Source organism: Antechinus flavipes, chromosome 3 (genome assembly GCF_016432865.1).
Source record: "Antechinus flavipes isolate AdamAnt ecotype Samford, QLD, Australia chromosome 3, AdamAnt_v2, whole genome shotgun sequence".
In the NCBI taxonomy this organism is placed as follows: Eukaryota; Metazoa; Chordata; class Mammalia; order Dasyuromorphia; family Dasyuridae; genus Antechinus; species Antechinus flavipes.
In genome coordinates this window covers 30,145,871-30,172,799 of record NC_067400.1, presented here as the reverse complement: position 1 = coordinate 30,172,799, position 26,929 = coordinate 30,145,871, and the positions used below count along the sequence as shown (strand labels likewise).

General features: G+C 40.4%; 1 protein-coding gene across 2 annotated transcripts in view; it reads right to left on the bottom strand.

Moving 5' to 3' along the window:
* FNDC3B (fibronectin type III domain containing 3B) overlaps positions 1-26,929 on the bottom strand; it is a 366,338-nt gene that overhangs the window by 221,434 nt on the left and 117,975 nt on the right. For both annotated transcript variants that reach the window (XM_051983177.1, XM_051983178.1), the window contains exon 3: positions 25,803-25,878. In XM_051983177.1, the coding sequence (XP_051839137.1) occupies positions 25,803-25,878 (76 nt within the window). The remainder of the gene's footprint in view (positions 1-25,802; positions 25,879-26,929) is intronic.

The window sequence follows — 26,929 nt, the reverse complement described above, 5'->3', positions numbered from 1 at the left end:
TATTATCATGAATAATATCAATTTATAATAATAATAATAATAATACAAACTTAACAAAGGTTTTTTTTTTTTAATTGAATATTAGTCCTCAGTCGTTACTGTTATTTTAAACCCAAATATTTGGGTCACTAACTCCACATACTCAATTTCCAAAGAATTCTTTTAAAAGTTCCCCTTGAGTGTTTTAAAGGAGTTAAGGTAGTATTCCTCAGACATGAATATGGCCAGAGAGGAGATAGTCCCTTGAAGGAGAGGTACCATTCAGTTCTTTTGGAGTTTGCCCCAGAGAGCTAGTCTTCAGCAAAGTCTGGAGTAGAAACCAGGAGGCTGCTGCCAATCACGGTGTGGAATGCAGTGAGGTGGCCGGGTGGGACGGGGCAACTCAGAGCCAGGTTGACCTGACCTGACCAGATGGAATAGCCAGAGGCATGAAATTATTTGTGCATAAAAATTTCAGGCCAGCCCCAGAAAATTGTTGCTTTATATTAACAACTCCAAGAGAGGCATTCTGGAATGATGGATAAATAGCAACTAGAGGTCAGAGTAACCTGAGTAAGAATGGTGCCCTCAAATATGTGCTAGCTAAGATGACCCTGGGTAAAATCGTGAACCTCTTGGTGCCCAAGGGCACACTCTAAGACTATACTTAAAAGCAAGTTGCTGATCTATATCAGGAAAGGGAGTTTCTACAAACCCATACAATCATAGGTATTTAAAAAAAATTTCAACGGACTATCTTTTCTCCTATTTTAATGGGAACTGAGTGAATTCTCTGTTCATTTATTCATCAAATAAACAATTAGAGTAACTCCTATGCACAAACTGTCCTTTGTAAATTTATGATATTGAAACAAAAAAGGCACTAGATCTGGCATAAAAAAAGACGGGTTTAAATACTAGCTCAGCTGCAAACTACTTATGAAATCATCATATTATTAAAATACAGTAATAATATTTTCGGTAATAAGAATAACATCTGACTTTTATTTAGCAGCTTATAGTTTGCAAAGGTCTTTACATCTACCATTCCGTCTAATAATCACAACAATTCTTGCTTTGACATACATACAGATCACCATGTTTCAGTTATATAAACTGAGGCTGGGACGGTCTGAGTCTGGCCACACCGCTGGTTAAGTGTGAGAGAGAGAAAGAAATTTAGACTGGGTCTCTCATGGAGCTAAGGATTTTTTAGCTCTTTTCACCAAACTGATCTGTTTCTCTAAGCTTTCTCCAACCGCAAAACGAGAGGATTGGACCAAAGGACCCCTAAGATCCAATCCACTGCTGACTTCTATAGTTCAATGTAATTGTACTGAATTTTGAAAAAATAAGCACAAAAAGCTGAGAATCAGCCAGGCACGTTTCATTCCTACTATGTTCTAAAATGAGGAACTTCAGACTGGAACAAGCAACTCATCTCCCTCAGCCTCAATTCCCCCCTAAAATCTACTGTGGCACTCTAGCTATGGTTTGTTATGTTCCATTAACAATGAAATTTGGAAATTTTTCTTTCAAAAACTAGAATACAAACTAAAAAGGGGAAAAGGAAAACAATTTTATTTGAAATGATGCCATTAAGGGACCCTGTAATAAAGGAAAGTGGAAAAGAACACAACATGGAAGATTAGGAATGCTTAAGTCAGTCAGAACCTACCTAAGGCCCTGGACAAGGCGCTACAGTAATGCACCAATCAACATTAATTAAGACCTATTGTGTACAGGCCTTTAAAGCTCCAGTTTCTTCATTTATAAAAGGAAAATATAAGGTCCTCAAGGACGATTATAAAGTCATAGCTGTCTTGTGTTTCCGCCAATGCATCGCACGCAGTAAACACTTAATAAATGTTTATGGAAGCAGATAAATTATCATGACCAAAATTCTCGTCTCTAATCTCTTTTCTTCTGAATTTCACGGTGTCAGTGATGCTGAAGACAGTCACTGGGCACACACAGGTGGGGCAGGACACGTGTGGTGACTTTATAAGCATAACAGGATGGCCTTGTCACATTTTTAAAAGCCTATTTCATAAATGAATCTGGACCACGGCCCTTTTTATATTCCATTCTCCCAGTTCCCTTTTTAGTCATCTGCAGCTGTCACTCTGTGTCAAAATAGCCACACAGAAATAGAGATTTCCAGATTGTTCAAGGTCCCTGGTGGCCTCCATGGCAGCTGCACCAGAATGAATCTTACTAAAATTGGTCAATGCCAAAGATACTATTTAACTTCAATATCTTTTCTAAAAACTTCCTTTCTAGTGTTCACATTGAATGGTTTCTTCAAGATAATTCAGGGTCCCAATAAAAATTCCCCGATACTACTTACAGGGGACTTTGTCTCAGACCAGATGGCATAGATCACCTCTTCCCAGCTCAGCAGATGTAATCATAGAAGAAGGAAGAAAACAGAGGTCAAGCGGTGTGATAATAAAGTCCAGAAGAGATTCCCCTACCCCACCACCTTATCCTTCTTGGAAGTGTGAAAAAAGAGGGAGGGGGGGTAAGGTATAATAAGAAACATGAATATGACATCTGGCAGCAGAGAAGAGAGCCAGCCATGGAATGTTAAGAAGGAAAAGACTCATTTTGGCTACATGTACTCCACCACACATACCTCACACCCGTATAAAGTACCCCTCGGGTTTAGAGGGGCAAAGATGTATTATTATATATATTATAACATTTTAATTAAAAAAAAAAAAAACTTTGACTTGGGCTAATTGTGCCTACGGCTTTTAGTGTGTTTGTTATTGTTACTGTTATGATTTGCACTGCTGGGAACAAAATCACAGCCCTGAAAGGTCAGATACAAGGAATACCCAAGAATCTGGGTTAGAGACTTAACGGTGAATGCCAAGCTATTCATAAGCATCCCTTTAAAGAGAAGTAGCATCTAGTTCTTACACTGCCAAGTCTATTTCTCTTTAAAAAAAATATAGTTGAGGTCACAGGGAGGAAATGATATTGCTTCAAAAAAAAAAAAAAAAAAAAGGGCTGCCTCATATTATTTGTGACCACAACAACCCAATTATGAGATGAAACTTTTAACTTACAGGAAAAAAACAGAGTTTTGCACTCTAAGGGTTGAAATAGTGAGATCATTGCTCTATAGAATAAAAGACTCGTCATCGGTTTAGGGCACGATGAAGCAAAACAAAGTTTTGTGGAGTCCCCAATCTGCTGAAATGTGCTGGGAAGGTTAAACAAACATTCCCCCGGAGAAAGCGATGTGACCTGGAATTCGATATGGTCGATTTCGGCCAAGATCAAACACATCCATTAGATGCCGTTGACCAGGAAAATTGGGAGGGCTTGTTGAGAATAAATTTCCAATTTCAGCAAGTTGTTGTAGTTGTTTTGTTTTTGTTTTTTTAAATGTTAAATCTAATTCTGAGAAAATGCATTTGCAATAAGATTTGGGGTGAAGCATCCTCCATCCCTCTGTCTCCATCCGGGTATATGGGCAAGATGCTCCCGGTTTACCCTGCAGAAGCATGTGCATCAATCATGGCAGCTCCATGTGGAGACCCTGCTGCAGTTAGTCCCCTGGGGCAGTATTAAATCTCTGCATAGTCTCCACTTTGACCTAAACACTTTCTCATGTCCTTCAGGTGGGAATTATAGAGCACCTAAGGTTCAGCTGTCCCTTGCCAGATACGGAGGAAAAAGAGTCTGCTGTGGGTGGGTGGCTGATGGTATAAACAAGAGAGTCTTTTGAGCCATGGGATGCGGAGGAAGAAGAGAAGACACCAAGGAAACGGCTTTGATTCAAAACACGTTATTGTTTGATCTAATTCCTCACAACATATGAAATTGATATTTTCTTTTAAAGCTAAGTCAACCAAAGTTGCTGATAACAGCTTTACCAAGGTGCTTAATACAAAAACTTTCTTTAATAACTATAAGCATATATATATAAATTTTCTTATTACCACCATACGTTAGAGGGATGGCCTTGATTTTAATGGCTTCCCACGCAGCAGTGGATTTGGAGAAGAGATCTACAAAGAAGATTTGGAGAAATCATCCTCCCACTACCACCTGCAGAGGAATCTTGGGCCAAGGAAGGAGGGTGGAGACAGGATGGGGGGAGCCTTAGAACCCTACTGGGCAACATTCTCTCTACTTCTACCAAGACAGGATTCTCCATGATACCCTGCACTAACATAGAAAAATCTGTTATTTCTCAGTAACTTTAGGACTTATTAACAATGTAAGCCCCATGAGGAGAGGGGCAGCTTCTTTTCTGTCCCTGCATTTCCATCATTCAACAAAGGAGGCTCAATAAAAATTGGTTTACTCAAAAAAGGTCGATTCCTACAGACTTTAAGTAAACGAAGTTGAAAAAAAATACAAATTTAATCTAAAACAGACTAAACTTCCTCAGATTTGCAGAGTAGGGGGTCTAAGGATGAGAGCTGTGTCAAAGTACAATAGGCAGCAGCCTTGGAAGGTGGTGGAGGGCTCCAAGGAAGTTTTAATGTATACATTATAGGTATGCATAGAGTTTGAATTAGGTTCTTTTCCAACAATGTAGTTCTAGATATCAATAAAGAACAAGGCTTACCATCTAATCAAGGAAAGGTTGGGCTAAACCTGGCTCAACCACCATTTACAGAGGTTGCTTTAAAACAAAAACATCTTCCTTTCAATCAATTTCCTCAAAATTATGGCGATCATGGAATCAGGTTAATACCCTAAGCCCTAACAGGCATGAGGGACTGGCCATGATATAATTTTTTATCTGTTCCCACTATACCATCCTGGTCACAATATACCTAAAATATTGCTTCTGTCATTCTGTAATCTGGTGTTCCTGTAATCTGTACCCATGGAGGGTTAACCAATTTTGACAAAAAATCACATCCCTAGGATTGAAGTGAGAATGAATAAACATTAGGAAACAGAACAATAAATTCCTGATAGACTGAAGCCACCTGTATCAGGAAATGTTTATTACTTATTTAAAGAGTTTAAAAAAAAAATTTTTTTTTTAAGTTTTTAAAAAGGGAGGTGACATTGCATTGTCACGTACACCTCCTGGCTGACATTTTTGCCAAATGCCATCATCACCAAGCATTTCCTGATTTTCCCCGTGCCAGTCAAGAGATGTGTCTGAAAACTTCAGGAAGTCTACAATCATTCACTTCCTTTTGGGTATTCCCTTATGCCTAAAGAGTCCAGCAACTCATTCTTACTTTACCCTTCTCTCCTTTTCCTTTAAATTATGCCCAGTTTTAGGGTCAGACGTCATTGGGTTTGCAACCTTCAAACCCACTACCCAGCAGGGAACAGGGAACAATTCACATTAAGCGGCTCGTGCAGATTTACAAGTCCACGACATTGACACTGAGTATGCCAGCTTAGCAGGAGGCCGGCACACATACTTCTCAATAAAAGATTTTAATACAAATTTAGTTTTCTTTTTAGATGTTAATTTTCCCATGAGACTTGGAACTTGGGATGAGCTTTTCCTGTAAAGTTCTAGGTCAAGCTTTTGGATTTCCTCATAGTGATGGAGTTTAGTTACGTTATTTATTGTAATAGAAGGAACTTGGGCTAGTGATTAGAGGCAAGGAGAGGCTTCGGGTCAAAAACACTGGGCTCGCTTCTGGGAGCCAAGACGGTGGAGTAAGATACCGGGCTCAGATCCTGCCTCTGATATTTGCTAGTTGTGTGGGACCCTCAGGGAGCCCCTCAGAATTCTGGTGAATAGTCAAACTTGGAATGAGAACTTGGACCACAGGCCCTCAGGCAGTGACCCCATGATTGGAACATGAGACATGAACCTGAGTTGACTTCGCCTCTCAACAGATTTTCATAATCCAGGTGTACTGAGCAGGGGAAGGGCAACTTCTTGCATTGCGACCTGAGTGGAAAGAAAAGCCAGATTCCCACTCCAGCCCCTCAAAAGACCGGAGCCTCAGGATGCAGCTCATTGAGTCTGATTTTTCTAGCAGACAACTGCTCTCACCCAAGAAGTTCGGATCGGCTGATAAGAAATCTTCCCTTTGGGGAGAGGAATCCCTGAGCCGGTGAGTTCTCCCTCTGCTCTCTCCTCACTCTGCTGAGGCTTTGTCTAAAAAGGAGGCGACACTGGGGGCACTCGACCCATTCCTAAGTAGCAAGTCTGGCTTCCTTCTCGCTGAGCTGGCGGCCTTTTCGACCCTCCCCCCCACACTGAGCTGCTCTGTTCTGCTCTGGTTCTGGGAGGCCACGTCAGCAGGAAGCAGAGCTGGCTGCCAGGTCACATTCAGGACTGTCTGGGGAAGCCAGCAGGCAGCCCGGGCAAGGCAGGCCAGAGTCTGTTTCTTCAGTTTCTCCTCGAGCGAAGGAAGTCGAGAGGCTGAGGAGAAAAGTGGGGGCTCTGCTCCGAGAGCGCACAGCACATGCTTCGGGGCTCCACAGCAGGAATTAGCAAGTCCATATTCCCAGATGTTCCCCAAATATTTCCAGTTCCAGAGTGGTTAGTTTCCCTCCAACCCTTCCCAAACCTCCCACCCCCATCCCTTTCTTTTCTTAGAAGACTCACTGCACTGCATCCAAATTCCTATTTGGAAATGTTTGCTCCAAGCCAAATCAAACTTCATGGTGGTGTTCCCATCCCAGGATGCTCTGCACCCATACCAAGGGCACTGCCAAGCTCTAGCGGGAATCAGCCTCATACAACGGCATGTCACCAGGACACGAAACTGTCTCGTATTCTAGCCTAGTACAAACCTCTCTGCCAAGAGCATCTGAAAGGGGAAAGTGGAAGGTGGAAAAGTCAAGCTGGCACCATCCCAAAGTATGCAGAGACAAAAATCACAGACTATCGGACTTGGGGGGACCCCCAGAACCCCACAAGCTCATCCTACCTTTGCCTGAAGAGGTCCAATAAAAGAAGAGTTCACTAGCTTTCAAGAAGCCCATTCAACTTTTAAACAGCTCTAAATAATTAGGAGGTTTCTCTTGTTTTGAGTCTTAATTTGTCTTTTTGTGTCTATTCAGTGATCTGCTCCTACTCTTTGGGGGCCAAGAAGAATAAGTCTAATCATCGATCCACCCCCAAAGCCTTCTTTTCTCCAAGTCCCTTCAATTGTCAAGTTCAAAAAACTGCAAGCATTGACTCATTTTTGGCTCTGAAGACTCAAAACCCAACACAATGTCAAACTGTGCATACAGGAGACACTTAATAAATACAGGAAATCAGGTCACTCATGGACAAAGCCTGCCTTGGACAGACTGAGTGATATGCCCAGAGAAGGATAGGATCTGGGTTTTCCTTGACCACTCTGACCATGACACCATCTTCTTACAAAATGAATTTCCTCATATACTAAGCAAAGGGGATGGACTACAGGGTTGCAGGTCCTTTCCGGCTCCTAATCGGTGATTTTGCTTTGATAATGAGCTGAATCTCATCTTCTTATAGCGTGATCTTAAAACCTATTACCATCTTGCCCCATTCCACCAGAAAAACCATAGCAAAGTAGACGTCTTGCTGATGGATGCTTAGAGCAGCCCTTTAAACATATTACAGTAATAATAAAGCACAGTTGCTGGGAATTTTGACAAAGGGCATTGCGTTAGGTTTTATATGGCTAACGCAAAATATACCGAAATACCCTGGAAAGTCCCCATGGTGCTACTTTGTCTCCATATTGGCAAACATGTCACTAATGTGCCAAGGTTAGCTTTTTCCTCACCGAATATAACTGTCCTCTAAAATCTGGCTCCAGGCCACACCAGAGATTTCTATCATTCTACCATTTTATTTTATTTTTGAAAGACGCCAGTGTGTTTCTTCCAATAGGATGGAATGTTCCCATCAATAATTCAGGTTCCACTGACCATTATTTATACTTCAGACTTATGACAACCCCTATAATTTTCAGAAAGCCAAAAAATGCTAGAAGACTAAAATAATTCTTCTAGAGAAAGGGGTGACAAAAAAATCCTTTCTTGCTAAAAAAATTTTTTTAAAAAAAAAGAATCCAACCATAGCAGCACCATACCCATCTGGAATAAATCTGATTTAGTTATTATGCACGGGGAATGTGTGGAAATAGAGAATGGTCTCTATCCAAAGGTAATGTATCTCTTGCTTAACACTGGAGGCAAAAAAAGAAGAGGAAAAATATAACAGTCAGAAGAGACTAAGCAAGTATTTTCCATGCAAAGCTGGAAGCAAATGATAAGACAAGCCAAAATGAGCCTCTAATTTTCCTATACAATGCTGCGGCCCCTGCCATGTGGATTTCCAAGGAGCCAATATCCCTTAGATTTATAAGGCTATGGAACATGAACCACTAAGGCCTTGAAGCAAATAAAACTGATACAGGTGGTGGGTCGCCGCAGGTGGTGGCTTTGTTGGCCAATGAGGACACTTGGAAACAAAAGAGCATTTGAGATTTAATGTAGCACAGAGAATTGAGTCAGAAGTGAAGGGTCATTAAAGAACACCCAATCCCTACGTGTTGACTTTGGGATCAGGCCCCAAGGAAGACTGAACAGAAATGATGTCTGGGCAAACAATGAAATAAATGACAATCTTCTGCAACCCTGGAGAAAAGGTCAGCACATTAATAGCTATTAATCCCTCAGGATGTCAGCAGCGGGCCAAAGAAGGAGGAATTTGGCCCCTAATCTTAAAGAAGCAAAAAATCAAGGTAGATCTCAAACAAAGGAAGTGGATCCTGCCCCAGGTCAGCTCCCATCTGAACAGACAAACTGGGAGAAGACACTGTGTTTAAGTCACTATAGCACAGAGACCAAAGAGTGCTGGGAAACCCCTAGCGACCCAGCTATTAGGAGAAGATCCACCTCTCCTCCCCCTCCCGCCCCCCCAAAAATGTCACTCTCCAAAGACAGGAATGCACCCAAGAGAGCGAACGAACTTTAGGAAGGCATAACTGTCACTCGAGCCAGCCTTTGGTGGGACCAGGAGGTGCCCCATAGTTCTTAAAGGCTTAAAAAGCAAGGGCAGGCCTCATAATGAGCTGTTTTGTCTGCCTAATTCAGACACCTCCAGGACTGCCAAATCATAACTGCTAAAGTGATCTCCCTTAAAGAACTTGGGCATTTTCCCTGCATATGAAAGTTCAGTGGAAAAATTTCCAGTCTGTTTCTAGAGAAAGAACTGATAAAGTCTGAATGAGGGAGGAAGAAGGAAGGAAGGAAAAAAGGAAGATAGGAAGGAAGGAAGGAAGGAAGGAAGGAAGGAAGGAAGGAAGGAAGGAAGGAAGGAAGGAAGGAAGGAAGGAAGGAAGGAAGGAAGAGAGGGAGAGAGGGAGGGAGGAAGGAAGGAAAGAAGGAAAAAAGGGAGGAAGGAAAAAAGGAAGGGAGGGAGGAAGGAAAAAAGGAAGGAAGAAGGAAGGAAAAAAGGAAGGGAGGAAGGAAGGAAGGAAAAAAGGAAGGGAGGAAGGAAAAAAGGAAGGGAGGAAGGAAGGGAGGAAAAAAGAAAGGGAGGAAGGAAGGGAGGGAGGCAAAAAGAAAGAGAGGAAGGAAGGAAGGAAGGAAGGGAGGGAGGAAGGGAGGGAGGGAGAGAGGAAGGGAGGAAGGGAGGAAGAGAGGGAGGGAGGAAGGGGGGAAGGAAAGAAGGAAGGGGGAAAGAGGAGGGGAGAAGAGAAGAGACAGGGAAGGAAAGGAGGAAACAAAGAAGGGAAGGAAGAGGAGGAAGAAAGGAAGAGAAGGAGGAAAGGAGGGAGGAAGAAGAGATGGAGAGAGGGAGGGAAGGAAAGAAAGTCCAGCGATTCCCACACTACCTCTAGAAACAGGAATTATCATCCTGGGATTTTTTAATGTTTTTTTTTTTTTTAAGAAAATACTTTGATGACTATATTTCAATCTATTTCAATATAAGTGGTTTGCTTTGTAACTCCATACATATAAAAGCTTCTTTGGAGAAAGATTCCACGGGCTTCGCCAACCTGCCAAAGAGGCCCACCACACAGAGAAGGTGAAGACCTTCTAAAAAAAATACAGCCTCCTCTTGGAGGTTTGGCATTGAAAAGCCCTTAAGGATCTATTTCCAGCTTATTATGTATTGCTCCTCTTCTCACAAGGCCCACCCTGGCTAGCATGGCCTCCCATGAGCCTCCAAGAGCCCCCAGCCTCCTGGAACTTAGCTTAAGCTCACGGGGTCACAGAACAAGGGCTACAAGTGACTTCAGCAGCTCTTCCTGCATAACCTCCCACATTTTACAGATGAGGAAAATCAGACTTAAGTAACTTGTGCAAGGTCATGCAGGGAGGAAGCTTGAGAAGTGGACTTAGAACCAGGTCCTGCGACTCATGGAACCCGTTCTTTTCCCCATCCAAGCCCAGTCAGACTCTCACTGGGGTTTTTCCTAACGCCTAGAGACCACACACACACACACACACACACACACACACACACACACGCTTCCATAGAATGTGGGCTCCCTAGGGGCAAGAGGAGTTTCATTTCTGTTTCTAGATCCCCCATCACTGAGCAGAGGGCCTAACCCTGGAAAAAACTGGTCACCAGTTTCCTTGTGTTTCAGATGTGGCTGGTCCGTATCTGTAAATGTGCGGAAATTGGACAGCAAACGTGTCAGTCCTCAGTGTCAAAGTCTGATTTCAAGCCTCACTTCAGCTCCCCATTAGCCAAGTGCGCTGGGCTATCTACGTAACCTTTTTCAGCCTCAGTGTGCTCATCTGTGAAATAGGGATAATAATAGTACCACTCATCAAAGAGGGTGGTTTGGGGTTTTGTAACCCATGTGTCACCTGCATTGTGAATTTATGCCTGCACTGAGTTATACCAGGCAGTGAGGCAGAAAAGTGGCTAAAAGCAACACAGTATGAATGCTAGTGGGTGACTGAGGCCATCTCCCCTCCCCTCTCTCAGCCCCAGCAGTCTAATCTGTGAAATGGGGATAATAATGTCACCCACCTCAGAGAGTTATTATCATGGGGATGAAACAAAGTAAGATATGAGAAGTTCTTAGCAAACTTTAAAGCTTTACATCCATGTTAGAATTATGCTATGTTATTGCTGCTCGATTGTTTTTCAGTGTCTCTTGATGTTTAGTTACTCCACTTGGGGTTTTCTTGGCAAAGATACTGCAGTGGCTTGCCATTTCCTCCCCCAGCTCTCTTTACAGATAGGGTTAACGGACTTGCCCATGGTCACACAGCTAGTAAATTTTGAAGGCCTGATTGGAACTGAGGAAGAAGATTCTTCCTGATTCCAGGCCCTCTATTCAATACATCCCAACTTCTTAAACTGTGAGTCATGTCTCCATATGGGATCTCATAACTGAATCTTAAAATCACAAAATTATGATTTATTATTAGTAAATGTTTGATTTATATACCTATTTTAATACCTATAGACAAGGGGTCAGGTAAAAATTTCTTAGGCAAAATGGGGTAGTGAGTGGAAAAAACTAAGGAGCCGTGTACTATACCACTAATTCACCCTTAATTATGATAAAAATGCTTGTCGATGAATCAATGTAAAGTTAGCTACTAGATGTCACTTTTTTGGCCACGGTTTCTCTCAAAGATGCCTTTCTAAGTTACGGCAAGCTTACAATCTCCAGAGGAATAGGACCTCCTACCCCTCAATCACACACCAGCTCCTCAAAGTGCTAAGCTGTAGATACCTCCCCGCAAAATAATCAGGAAGTAGTCACGTTGTTCAACAATTTGGACAGCAGGCTTCTGAATATTCTCCTTTCTCCCTCCTTTTTAGGAATAAAGTCAGGAAAAACATGCTACTGAAATTGCTGGAGGAAATAGATTAATCACCAGAATCCCAAATAGTAACTAAACAATCCTCTTTACAAAGATATCACTTTCCAGCAGAAAATGCTAAATAATTAAGATCTGGCTGGAGATCGGCCCACGCTCCAACTCTCTTAAACGAAGGTCAGCCCTTCCCCACAGAGTAGGGGAATGTAAGTGGCCAGAGGCTCCAGAGGGAGGAAAGAATAAAAGAAATGGGGAAGCAAGTAGAAAGCTGACTGACCTAAGAACTCTGATCAATGCCCTGGGTGAGGCACAGTACACAGTGGCTGAGAGAAATAAGTATGTCCAGGTGGAGAAGACACATTCTTTGGACATGGACACAAGGGGAATCTGTTTTGTTTCATTATACAAATCTGTCTGTCACAAAGCATTGGTAAAGCACCTACTTTAGGTCAAATATTGTGCTAGTTATGAGAATTTTGTCTTTTTCCCCCCCATGTGTTTAAAGAGAGAAAAAGATGTTTTTTGGTTATTAAAAATGTTTTTAAGTGAAAAGCTAGCCACGTGGGATAGGGAAGGGGAAAATGCTACTCTTGGAAAAGGAAAAATGGAAGAAATTCAAATGTTCTCCCAATCCTGCACTGGATGGGAACAAGGGGTCGAGGATTTGAAGTACCTGTAAATCAGCAAAGTGTCATGGGCAGTTGGAAGGGTGGAAAGCTGAAGGATACAGATTCAAAGTTATCATACTGGTATGAAACATTTGAAACAGGTGAGACTGAAACAGGTTCTGCTAGTTGGGTCCTTGCTGTTTGGTCTCTCAAAAATACATCGACCAGGGGCAGCTAGGTGGCTCAGTGAATAGAGCCCCACACCTGAAGTCAGGAGGACCTGAGTTCAAATCTGATTTCAGATACTTCCTAGTGATGTGACCCTGGACAAGTCACTTAACCCCAATTGTCTCAATAAAAAACAAACAAACAAAAAAATGAAAACAACAACAACAATCAAAAAAAACCCCACCATCAACCAAACTGACATTTCACTGCTTTGACTCTCACACTAAAGGGTCTCATTTTTCCAAAGGTGATTTCCATGGTTAATTGCTTGCCTTCTTCCTGTTTGGACACAGAGTCTGGGATAGAAGGCACCTGTTGCTCTGGTCTTCCAGGTGGAGGTTTGCATTGGGGCCTCTTCAAGGAAACGGTCAGTGGCTGAGGCCAGCCTGACAGGTCCTTCGAAGGGAATGGTACGGTGACCAGTTCATCGTGGCAGCCAACACAGCTCGGGAAAAACTTGGGGAATGGCTGAATAAGTTATGGCATAAGAAGGGTATGGTAATGGACTATTATTTGTCTATAAGAAATGATCAACATGCTGATTTCAGAAAAGCTTGGAAAGATTTATATGAGCTAATGTTGAGTGAAGGGAGCAGAACCAAGAGATCATTGTACACAGTAACACAAGATTATATGATGATCAACTTTGATAAACTTGGATTTCTCAGCAATATATTGATCCAAGACAATTTCAACATGCCATCTGCATCCAGAGAGAGAACTCTGGAGACTGAAAGTGGCACAAAGCATAGTATTTTCACCTTTGTTTGTTTGTTTGGGTTTTTCCCATGGCCTTTTCCTTTTGGGTTGATTTTCTCACACAACATGACAAATATGGAAATATGTTTAAAAGGACTGAATATATTTGACCTGTAAAAGAATGTTTGCTGTCTTGGAAAGGGAGGGGGAAAAAAATGAAATTCAAAGTCTTAAAAAAATGAATGCTGCTAATTATTTTTACATGTATTTAAAAAATAAAACACTATTGAATAAAGAAATAAAAGAAAATAGTGGATAAATACCTACTACTTGTGAGACACTATGCCAAGTCACTGAGGATCAAAAAAAATAGAATGAAAATCATCTCTTGCTCCCCACCTCCTTCAGAATTCCCAGTCCTCCTTCACCTGACTGCCTTCTCGTAGAACTTCTCTCCCATTTATAATGTTTATTTTGTTTATTTTGGTGGGCAGCAAACAGGGTTAAGTGACTTGTTCAGTCACATAGTTAATAAGCACCTGTGATTGTATTTGAACTAAGGTTCTCCTTACTCCAGGGACAGTGCTCTATTTACTGCACCACTTAGCTGCCTCCCCCTCCCCAATATCCTGTCTCTGTATAATTATTTACCTGTTGCCTCTCCCATTAAGCTATGAGCATCTTGAGGACAGAGACTGTCTTGTGCTTTTCTCTAATTATTCCTAGTGATTACCACAGTTCTTGTCACGTAGCAAGTGCTTAATATTTACTTGCTGAAGACTTAACTCAAGGAGATTTCATTGTACGTGCATGATACGTGCTAGAGGAAGTAAGCTGTAAAGTTATTTCAGATGAGAACTTTGAACTGGATAAGACCCCTTCTAGCTTGTGTGTGTGTGTGTGTGTGTGTGAAAGAGAGAGAGAGAGAGAGAGAGAGAGAGAGAGACAAAGAGAGACAGAGACACACGGAGAGAGAGAGAGAGAGAATGAATGTATAAGTGTGTTTTGTATGTACACTTGTACAAAAAGTTTTAAGTGTGCTGAAAACCACTGAGACTTTTGTTATATTCTAACAGGTCTAACATGAAAGTATATTCATGATTTCCTCCCCAAGAAGAATGCAAATTCATAGATCCTCCAGGATTTAAGTGAGAGGCAGGGAAAGGCAGGATGACCTGAATGCACATAATCTTGTCTTGTCCATCTTTCATTTGTTCATTCCCTGTGGTTTTCTGACTCTGTGCCTCCCAGAGCCTACCCTGCTCTCAGTTCTTCAGTCATTCTGAGTTATTTCTCCCTCCTCCAAGTTTCAGGCCACAGTAATACCCAATCACAACAAATTCTACAAGATCCCACCTACTTTTGGCCAGTCCCCCTCCCCCAATATACATATATACACACACATACACACACACACACACACAGACACCCCCCACCCCATTCCTTCTCTGCTACTTCTTTCATTTAAAATTCATAAAAACTACTCTTGATAGTAGTAGATGAAACACATGCTATGAACACTATAGCACCCCCACTCTACCTGTAGCATCTGCAAAGAGGGATGGCTTCATCACCTGTGCAACCCTGAAAAAGTATAAACTACTCTGAGCTTGATTTTCCATCTCTCTAAAATGTGGGGCTTGGAAAGAGCTCTGGACTCTGGAATATGAAAGTGAAAAGTTCAAATCCTGCCTCTGAAACACTCTGGTTGCAGGAGCCTGAGAATCAGTTTTTTCATCTGTAAAATAGGAATATCAGCATCCAACTCACAGGTTTGTTTCAGAGACCAAATGAAATACACAAAGCACAAAGGCTAAAATACTCCATGAATGCTACCTATTATTATCCTAATTATTTGCTGACCCTTAAGATCCCTTGCCATTCTAAATCCATGACTATGCTAAAAGGGACATTTTTTATTTGCAGAGTTCTTACAAGCAATGCCTTCCAAATCTCTTCCAACCCTCCTTATTAAGCCTCAAAACATCTCTGGGACATGCAAGGCAATTATATTTCTTCTCATTATAGAAGAAGGGAGGCACAGAGAAGTAAAATTAATTTCATATGATGAGGCGCTGAGTCGGGAGATCCAAAAATTAAAAGATTAAAAGATAGACATTTGTTGAAATTGTCCTGGGGCTTCTCAGCCAGTTCTCAAATGATGGACAAAGGAAGAGACATACCAAAAAGTAGAAACCGAAAAAGAAAAATGGCAAATAAAAGGGAGGAAGATTTATCTTCTTGCTTATTATCAAGGCATTTGATTACATAACATTACTTCCAATTGTATGCACTTGATTTCAAGGCAGAGAACCTGACTGCAGCTGGGTGACAATGGAAAAGCCACTGAGCCTCTTGGACCTCAGTTTCCTCATCTGCAAAATAGAGGGAGATTGCATGAGATGCCATCCAAGCTCTGAACCTATCCCCCCCACTCCTGGTGCCAGTTTCCCATCCTTCCCTTATAAGTATCTCTGATCTTAACTACATTTTGAATCACCCTCTCTCCACTTATCATTTGTCTTTTCATACTATTAGATGCTAATCTATTTGGGGGCAGAAATGAAGCATTTAAAAAAAAAAAAAAACCCTAGCACCTATACCATTAAATAAATAGTCCAAAGTGGGTACTGAATAAATAGGTGTGAAACTGAAATGCTTTTACACGTGAATCACCTTCTTTGTTAGATAAGGTGTTAGATTCAACTAAACATGATTCACCCAAAGAAAACTGGAAGAGAGGCAACAAACAGATGAGAAAAGGCACAGATCTGCCCATGTTTTTTATATTGAACTATTCTTGATGCTGATCAGAGGGCGACTGTCACTGGGACTCAATCTCCTCAGGATACAAGGAAGAAACATAAGGAAAAACAGAAATGACCCTTAGAGAGTCAAAACCAAAGAGACTCAGCAGAAATAAGCAGACAAAAATCCTAAAAACAACAGTAACAAAGAGGATCAATCTGGAACGTAATTTTTGGAGAAGGTTCGAGATTAGAAAAATTCAAAGACACACTTTCTTCCCCAAAAGGGAGTGTGAGGGTAGTAACTAACAAAATATTAGCAGCAACTAAACTCACATACCTCCTTTTCCATTGTTAAAATCTTTATGAGTGCTCTCTGTGTGCACGGAGGATTATCCTTCATGAAAGGGGAAAAAAGAAAAACAACAACTGGGAAGTGAACAGCCACACTTTCATATGGATTTTTTCTCAGAGCAAACCACATCTTCTCAGTCACACTGACTGCAAGGTATAGAGAATCTAAGATCCCTCCGTATCCACGGAGGGGTGGCTTTTTAAGACAACTGACTAAGGAGAACAAAGCATCATTTGAAAGGCCTCCTCAAACCAGCTTTTGCCAACTCGTAGAAAAAGACAAAAAAATTCTACAAACAATTTGACAAAGAAGATTAAAGGACTTCCTATAGAAAGGATCATCTAACACCCTGATTGGGAAAGAGCTAGGATTCTGAAGTCAGAGGTCTTGGATTCAAACCCCTTCCCTGGCCCTCAGCTTCCTCAACTGTACAACAAAGAGTTTACACTAATTTAATGGAATTCTAAGGACCCATTCTGTTCTAGGTTCTGTGATTCTATAAAGCAAAATTGGGCTAAGTCAGGATTTGAACCCAGACATTCTCATTCTTGCTTTCTTTCCATTTAGCACAATGATATATCATCCAACAATCTGCCTTTTCACATGATCCATGCACAAGCAAAAGTGGCCTGCTTGCTTCTCCAAAAATGAACTTCTATGTCCTGTATCCCAGCCTTCTCAAACTCCAGAACGTCCTCAATTGCTACCTTCAAAACCAGGTCTTCTCCAATTCATTGGAGCTCTTGGAGGGAAGGGATTGTTTTTTTTGTTTTTTTTTTTTTTTAAACCTTTCTTTGTGTAGCCACCAGCACTTAATATAATGCCTGACAAATGGTGGGCACTTAATAGATGCTTATGGACTGACTGAACCCACTCAGCACTGATTTATATTATATGATATTCTCCTGCCTCAGACTTCCAGTAGTTTACTTCTCAATGGGCAACTTTTACGAAAATGGAAGCTCCACGAAGGCAAGAGATAATTTAATTTCTATATTGTATCCCTGGCACAAAACCTAGATCTTATTTTTGATATCAAACCCACATTCATTTCCTGGTAACTTCCACCCATGATTCTTTATTGTACCCTCCAGAATAAATAAAAGAACCCTAGCTCTTATTCATGTGACAGCTCTCACCACATGCTGTCTCCATCTTCATCTGAGCATCATCTGGTTTATTCTGGCCATTCTTAGGTGCTATGTTTTAGGTATAATGGTGAGAGATTTGAAGGCTATGATCCAGATTGTTAGATGAAGATTGGATCTATAATTAGCTGGGATTACCCTCCAAAATATTTCCATGCATTATACTCTTTCAAGGAACCAAAAGAGAAAATAACCCAATCCAGCTCCCCAGCCCTGCAGTCCAGATGAGAAGAACTCTCCTTACTCTTCACTGGGTTACAAGGGCTTTTCTTCTCAGTCTTAATCACCTCCATGTTTTTGTTTTTGTAGGAAAATGGGAACTGGTATTCTTAAAATGCTTCTCCTTCAATTTCCAATTGAATTTTATGGGAAGGGAAAACAGAAAATGGGAAAGATGAACCAAGACATAAACGTCAACATGCCAGTAAAAGAAATATGTGTGGCAAGAAGGTAAGAGGAAATGGGAACATTGTTAGTATTTCTGAATTATTAGAAAAGTGAAGATCTGTAACATTTAAAGAGCCATGAGCAGTCAGATCTTATTTTCAAAAGTGATATTTTAAAAACTGTTTCATGATGATCAAAAATATCCAGGAGCTGAATTCTAACCAAAAGCAACTGTTCTCTATATTTCATATATTACCTTAAAAATATTTTGAATTGACTAAAACAGGAGGAAATAGACAGAAAATATGTCTCCCCATCCCAGCAAAGGTGCCAGAAATGCACAAATTGATGGCAGAGAAATCCCTGTGGTCAACAGCATCCCTAAGTCTACCCATGCTCTCCTGAAATGAAAAATGGCCACATGAAATCTATAGAACAATAAAAGCTATCCCTGAGAGAGAATGCAGGGATGAGGGTGGCAAGTGAAAGATAGTAGGAAGAGATGAAAGGACAGAGAGAGAGTAATCAGGGGAATGGGGGAGTCATGCTATAAGCTACAAGGAAAAATAAGATAAAGCCTAAGAAAGTACTCTAAGAAGGGAAGACTTTAAACATGATGGGCACTTAATAGAGGCTGGTTTCCATGGTGAAAAAGGTGCTTGGCTCGGGAATCAGAAGAAGGAGCTGGATTAAATCCCAGCTTTTATACTTGCTACCTGTGTGGCCATGTATGAGCTGTACCTCTTAAATGTCGTTGGGTTTTTGTTTAGTGTTCTGTAAAACAAGGGAGTTGGATTCTTTGACCTTCTTGAAGACTGTAGTCAAAGGCTGATCTCCACCATTTTGTTGGACCAAGTCATTCTATGCTTCCTAGGGCTGCCTAATGCTAAATCTTTGCCAAATGTCATTTTTTTGTGGGGGAGAAGGGAAAAGGAAAGGGGTACCCAACCTAGATGGGATTTCCCATGTGAATATTATAAGCACAAGAAGAAGAGAATAATTGTGATAAATGTTAAGTATCATAAACTCAGAACCATTTTCAATATATTTCTGCTTATTCACTTTCTATGCTTTTTAAAACTCTCTTATGTTTTTATGTATATTTCTTATCTCTCTCCCTTAGAATGTAGGCTCCTTGAAAGGAAGCGATGTTTCATTCTCCATTTTTCTGCATTCTTAAAGCAGTGCCTGGTACACAGTAGGCATTTAATAACTGTGTATGATTAATTGATCTACACATTACAGTTAGGATGTGAAGGCAATTTTAAACTATCTTCCACCCACCTGGTTGCAAGCTGCAAGAACTCCAGGTAAATGACCACATTCAGCAAGCATTTATAAAATATTTCATATGTACCAGACACTGGATATTAAAGGAAAAACTTCAGTCACTATTCACAAAGAGCTTATGTCCTAATGAGGAAGACAAGGAAATATATAAACATAAACATAGATATTAATGCAGAGATAGATAAATATACATGTAAATAGGTATAAAGCTATATACTTCAAGTGAATAAGTACAAATATATACTAAATAGCTCAATGCAAGGGAGTTTGAGAAGAAGGGCAGTAGCAATTAGAGACCTTTTCAGGTGCAAAATCATTGAGGAGGAGCAGAAGTGGATACAATACTGGAGACCAACTGGGCAAGTCATGGTATCCCACCTCTGAAAATCAGAATGAAGACTTGGGTGACTATCAAACAATAAAGGCTCAGGACCGCCCTAATGGTTAAATAATGTGTTTGGTCAGATCTATGTGCTGACAGTAAAGCACCTAAAATCCCAAGAGAGCAACAGAAAATGCTTTTCATTAACATGATAAGGTCCACTTTACACAAGCAAAATTAAATCCAGCTGCAGACCCATCACGTGGGCCCCCGGAAATGAGAGCTTTCCAGTGGCCGGGGGTTATTAGATGCATTCAAACAAAAACAGTTTCATTTCCACATCTTCTAAATGTTTTTATTAAAAAAAAAAAAAAACAAACCCTCAGCTTCACTAGACTTCATGTCCAATAACAGGGCACCCTTTGCTGGATTTCTCTGTTGCTAAAACAAGAAGGAGATCCATTTAAATACAACACTTCCAGTCAAGTCACGAAACATGCAGGTGCCGGGGGTGCAAAACTGAAATATGATTCAGCATCGGTTTGCAAAACAGAGCTATGAGATCATTTATTTCCCATCTGAAGAAATGAGCAAAGCCAAGACATGGGGCTTTCAACACAAGTCTTCTGAAAGAGGCCTGATGTTCTCCTCCACTTTATCATCTCTCAGTTTTAGTTCTTAATTCTGAACACTGGAAATAAAGATCCTGTCCTCAGAATAAAGACTCTTAGCAAGGATGCCTCTTTCTAAAGAGTTTATTTAACAGAGAGGTTTAAAAATTCTGTGGTGCCATGGAACCCCCTTTGGCAAAGTCTAAGAACCCCTCAAAGTAATGCAAAAGCAAAAAACAAAATACAAAGGATTTACAAGGGAAGGGATTATATAAAAATCCAGTTATCAAAATACTTAAAAAAACAATTCATATCTTTCCTTTACTCCATTAATAAGCTCCAAGTTAACCAACAAAATTTAAGAACTTAAATTGAAAAGGAAAAAATATGTATCTCGATGAAACTTGGAGACTGAATCAGACAGATTAGTTGAGAGGGGAGGGGTGGCAGGTTGGGGGTTCACATCCTCTGAACAGTGTTATTCACAGATCTGAAAACCTCAGTGTGTGCTAATCAATACTTTAGTACCACATTAATGGGAGAAACAGATATAAAACTGAAGAAGGTTTAAAGAAAGAGCAAAAGGCAGCCCCAAATGGGAAGCTTTAATATTGCATCTGATTTAAGTGTCAAAGAGGCGGCAGAGGATGGGTTTCTCCTGGCCTCTGGCTCCCGACTCCAACCCCATCACACGTGCTCGTGGTTATTAGCTTCAATGAGAGGTTTTAGACCACTTAACAGAAAATCAATTCCCAAGGAGGTCACGAGAAGGAAGCGTGTCTCTACAGAGATGTCAAAATGATGTGACAAACATCACCATCAATTACACATCTCCAAATGATGCTGAGCCTCTAGGGGGGCTGTGTTCCCTGTTCAGTCCTGTAATGATAACCGAGGACTTTCCTAGCTCTAATTTTCCCCAAAAGGGCTTTCTGGATAATTGATCTATATGTATATATGGGTGATATATGTGTATATGCAATATATGTGCATTATGGATGTAGGATTTGTGTGTGTACATGTAAATGCACGTGTGTACTTGTATAATGTATATGAGTTGTGTCTGTACTATATTATTTTAGATACATAATATATATGCATATGTACATACAATATATGTGTAACAAAATATAGTTACATGTATATGCGTGCATGTATGTGTGTATATATGTATGTATGTATATATGTTGTGTTATATATATAACATGTGTGTATAATTTGTGGACTATGAATGATATGAGTATGTATGTGCAATGTATAAATAACACGTGTGTATACTGTATATATAAATATAAATGTCTATGATGTATATATACTCAAATCTATGAGATATACACATATGTATTTTTTAAAAATAATAATACATGACTGGATATAATTTAATTCAATCTGACAAACATTTATTAAGTGCCTACTATGGGCCAAGCATTGTACTTAGTGCCTGCCATGGACAAGACAGGATGGAAGCCAGCCCTTGGTCTCAACAAGCTCACACAATTAAGAATATCCCAAAATTTATGCAGCATAAATACAAAGTGATTCAGGGGTTAGAAAGGGGAAAAACATAACAGATGGAGAGATAGGGAAAGGTTTCCCGTAGGAGGTGACGTGACATCTAAGCTGTGCTTTCAAGTGAGATAGGGACTCTATGAAGCAGCGGTAACCAGAAGTGTTCCCTGCCCTCGGGAAGAGGGAGAATGCAATACAACCTGTTCAGAGATAGGCAAACACACCAGTCACACACCAGTCATCTAAGGAGGATGAAAGAACAAGGGGAGATATGGGAGTCCCCTGAGGAGTCTGAAAGGGAGCTAGAGATGGATGACAAGAGGCTGTGACGAGAAAGAGTGTTCTGGGAATGGGATGGTACCAATGATTCGGGGCAGGGTACGAATCTAAAGTTTGGAAACCAGTGGGGTTGGAACACAGACTTTATCAAGTATGTGCAATAAGGCTGAAAAGGTAAGTTGGAATTAGATGGCCAAGGACACTGAAGACCAGTTGGTACTTTATCCTACAGGTAAGAGGGAGCCATGGATGATGTGTGAGCAGGGCAGTGTGTGCATTAGTGCAAGAAGGATCCAATATGCAGGGTTTGGAGGAAGAAAGAAGAGGGTAAGCCTTCAAAAAATGGGAACAACACAGAGATTGCACTGAAGAGAAAGAGAATGTGTTCTGAGACAAAGATACAGCAGCTCGGATCTATGTTTAAGCAACCAGAAGTGGTTGCCAATTGCTCTGTAAGTATTTTTCAGACCCTCAGACAAGGCCAGAGGATGCAAAGCTCTTGCCTGAGATGCTGCATGTACAGCTCATCTCAGAAAGGAGCCATCGTGACCTTCCGCAGCCCTCTGCAATCCTATGATTCATGTTTCATGGAAAATATTGAGAAATATTCCACTAGAAATCCAACTGCTTCCCCAGCATATTGTCGGCTTCCTGTAACTGCTTTCTTCACGATCACTCATGATGTTCCCAGGAAACCGGGAGCTCTAGTTTTTCAGGAGGGCCAAGGTTCTTACACAACCGGTCCCTGTCCCCTTCAGGTGATATCACCAAAGACATAATGATGATAAGCCCCCAACAAATTATCCTAAACAGCTGAGAAGCAAAGGATGCGCTTATCTACAGAGAACCTAAGCTTCTGGATTTTCTACTACTGCACCAAAGGGTACTTCAAACTTGTCTTGCATTAACTCCCCAGTGAAAACATCTTAACAAGGAAAAAACTCAAAGTTGAAGAAAATACATATAATAAGACATAATTAAGTGGCCTTTTGGATAAAGGGCTGGGTCTAGCCAGAGTTTAAAATCGCCTTGGCCAGGAACTAGCGGTGTCATGCCGGGCAAGTCACTTAATCTTAGTCTGACTCAGTTACTTCATCCTTAAAATGGAGATAATAACGCCTCCCTCCCAGGGTTATAAGATAATGTTTATCAAGGTCTTTGCAAACTTAAAAGCATTATATAAATTACGAGCTGCTAAAAAATAAATCATTTTATCTCAAAACCATAGAATCACAAATTTAGAGCTGGAAAGATCCTTGGAGGTCAGCTAGTCGACTCTTTCATTTTATAAAGGGAGAAACCAAGAGCCAGGGAAGTTGGGTGCTTTTGCTCAGTCATGGAGAAACTAGTGCTAGAGTGAAGATTTGAAGTCCATAGTTATCCCTTCAATCAAGTCTGATTCCAAGCTATGCCCAAGAAAAAAAATATACGTACAAATATAATACAAACACACACAGCAGCAATAGCAGCAACAACATGGTGGATGTAATGGGAAAACAAAAAATGAAAACAAACCAACCATAATTTAAAGGCCAAAGACCTGGAAGCCAAATCCCAATTCTGCCATTTACTACTTGTGATGATCCTGGGATAACCATTCACTTCCAAAATAGAGGTGCTGTACCAGTCAGCCTCTGGGTCCCCTTTCATCTCTAACTGCTATGATGCTATACATTCAAAGGCTTCAATGGGCAAGCCCAGGGACCTGGAGTACAGCAGGTGCTTAATAAATGCATATTGCTTGTTGATAAATCATCTCATCTCCTAATGTTTATATCACAAAATATAAAAATCTCATGGTGGGCATTTCACCAGTCACAGCATCTAAGGATGCTCTTCAAAGTCCATTTGGTCCAATCTCCTCACTTTATAGAAGAGGAAACTGAGGCATTGGAGGACTAAGTGACTTGCCTACTAGGCTGCTTGTTTGGTCCTGGCTTTCTATGAAAGCCTCTACTACACACATAAAGTTGAAGGTGGTGAGTTAAGTTTTCCTAACTCATTCCTGAAAGGGAATCCCCATGGCTCCATTTTCAATCAATCAATGGGTCGGAGAGGCTAATATCAAAGCAAAATAATTTAGGGAAGACACTCAACTGCGTATTTTTGGAATTGAAAAAGAATCAAGTGTTCATTTCAATCCATTATTGTCGATACTGGAGTTAGCTTCTTTTCTTTTTTTTATTTTGGGGGAAGGGAAGAGAAAGTTGGGGTTCCTATTTTTAAAGAATTGACATAACAGGGTTCTTTTTCTTTCCTAGCTCTTACCACCAATCAAGGCAATAGCATTTGCCAAGCCATTAACTGCATGATAATTGGTGGCAATTTGCACAGTGAGTGCTATTTTGTATATTAACTAGCACCCAGGAGTTTACTCCTTCTATTTACTAATAAAGAGCAGATTTTTCTTTTAAAGAGAAATCTGTTCTTTATTAATATGTGTGAGACATGGATTAGTAAGTGTGACACATACATGGTGAATTATAGGGGCACTCAAAATCGTCAAGGAAATACACTCAAGCAAAAATAACCTGCCTCATTTATCTATAGGATATCTCCCAATTAGGTGGCTCAGTAGATAGAGAACTAGATCTAGTCAGGGAGACCATTCAAATCTTGCTTCAGATACTTACTAGTTACTAGTAACCTCTCTCAACCTCAGTTTCCTCATCTGTAAAATGGGAATAGAAACAGAAGCCAGGGATGATGCAAGTCTAAAATGAGAGAATATGTGTAAAGTGCTTAAAGCATTATATATTATTACTATCACCATCGTTATCATTAGATCCAAGTGTCACCTTGTTGTCAAAGTGTTACTATAATTTCTAAAAAGTCTACCAGAATGAAACCATAATGGAATGGATTTTTAAAAAAATATGTCATATCAAGTACAACAGGCTGATTCAGTCCTCAGAGAAGAAAAGCAGACAACTGAAATCTACTATTTTTTTTTCCTTCATCCCCTCAGTCTTTTTTGTCCTTATAAGTATTTTCTTTTTAATCCTATACAAGGAAGCAGCAAGCACTGAATGCTTTCAGATGATACAAGCTGGGGGGGGGGGGGGTAGGGAAGGAGGGGGAAATCAATCATTCTTATTGAGCTGGTTTCAAGAAACTGAAGGACAATCCTCCAAGTTTATTTCTCTATTTATATAATGTTGGGATCACCCGGAGTTGTTAAACATATAACCAAAGGTCTGGTATCAATCCAATCAATAACCTCACATCGATCCAGTCGATGGACCAAATTTATAATTTATACAATAATTGTGGTCATTGACAAATGGGGTAGCAACTCAAATACCCCCCCCACCCTAAAAAATAGCTCCCCTCATGATAGCCCTTAGAAACCAACTCTATGACCAGATTAACCTAATCAGTTTACCTCTGTAGCACTCAACATTTTCCAGAATGCGACAATGCTGAAGAAGAAAAATTAAGATCACCAATCCTCCCAGAAAGGTATGAATGCCCAAGCCAAAAGGACCAACAAGGAATGATTTTTTTTTTTTCATCACCGTGATGACTCTCGGGAAACTGATGTGCTGATATGTCATCACTTACAAAAACCCACTAGGTTTTTAAATAATAGTCTCCACCAGTATCATCCCTAGACTTTGCCAAATCCCCCAATCCATGAAGCAGTTCCAAATACTGTCCAATCACAATAATTCTCCACATGTTCCTAGCTCCAAGTCACCTAATACAAATAGAGCCTCCCGCCTTGAGGCTACATAAGCCTGGTCTCACCAAGGCATCAAGGACTTTGACAGTAGGAAACCAAGAAAATCCCAGATTTGTATTTTGACTTCTAAAAAAGCACAGGAAGACCCCAACAAAACCCCAACTTTCTTATAACAATAAACAGGAGGAGAAATCTATTGGTGGGGAAGTTGACCCAAAAAGTTCTTACCTTGAATGCACTGAAGAGTTCCATCCTCAGCCCTAATTGTAAAACTTTCTCCGGGATTGACTTGGACTAGAATGACCTGTCAAAATAAAACATTAATTTCAATTTCATACTAGCAACATCTGGTCCTTTTATTATTATTATTTCAACCATTTTATTACCTTGATTTATACACTAGAGGTATTAAAAAAAGAAAGAAACAGGATCTAAAATAACCACAAAGCCTGGAGCATAACCAGGATTTTAGAACTAGGGCAAGGTTGAACCAAAAAGACCCCAGTAATGGATGTCGTTGAATCGGGCTAAATGTGGTCTCCTAACTAAATATCTAAAAAAAAAAAGACTACCTCTTCTCTGGATAAAGTAGAGATGCAGTTCACTGTTCCTTCTTCAACTTAGGGGGGAATGTTTTAAACACAGAATCTGCCGCTGCTCACTTAACCCAAATCGGGAACCTAATAATGATGGATGTTGTTCCATGTTTGTGGGTCTGATTTATGTTCTTGAGCAGTAAGGAAGCACCATAGTGCAAAGAGCACTGGAAAGGAGTCAAGAACTCAAATTTTACTTTAGATTCTGAGCAAATCTAACTCTGCTTCAGTTTCCTCATCCATAAAATGGGGGGAAGACAAAAGTCAAAATGAGCTAATAATTTTAAGGCACTGAGCACATAGTGGGTGCTATACAAATGCTTATTCCCTTCCTGCCTTGTAGAAAGCAGAGCCCTGTAGAGAATCCTAGGCAGTGCTAGATTTAAACCCAATCTATAATATGCATTACCTGTGTGATACCAGACAAAGTCCTCAAACCCTACTTTCCTCACCTGTGAAATAAGAAAAACAACAATAGCTACTTCACAGGATCACTGAGAAGCATTAACAAACTAACAAAGAGAAAGTGCTTCTTGCAAACCTGAAAGTCTCAAGTTCTACCAGTTCTTATTATTATAGCAAGATAACCAGCACTTAGCATTCTCAGATTTACAAAGTGGTTTATAAATGTCCTTCACATTTTGATCCTTGTAACTGTGAAGTCCATGTTAATATCAATTTGTTTATACATACACAGAGAGATGACAATCTAACCTATATATGTATATGTAATCCATAGATCCATCTATACAAACTAAT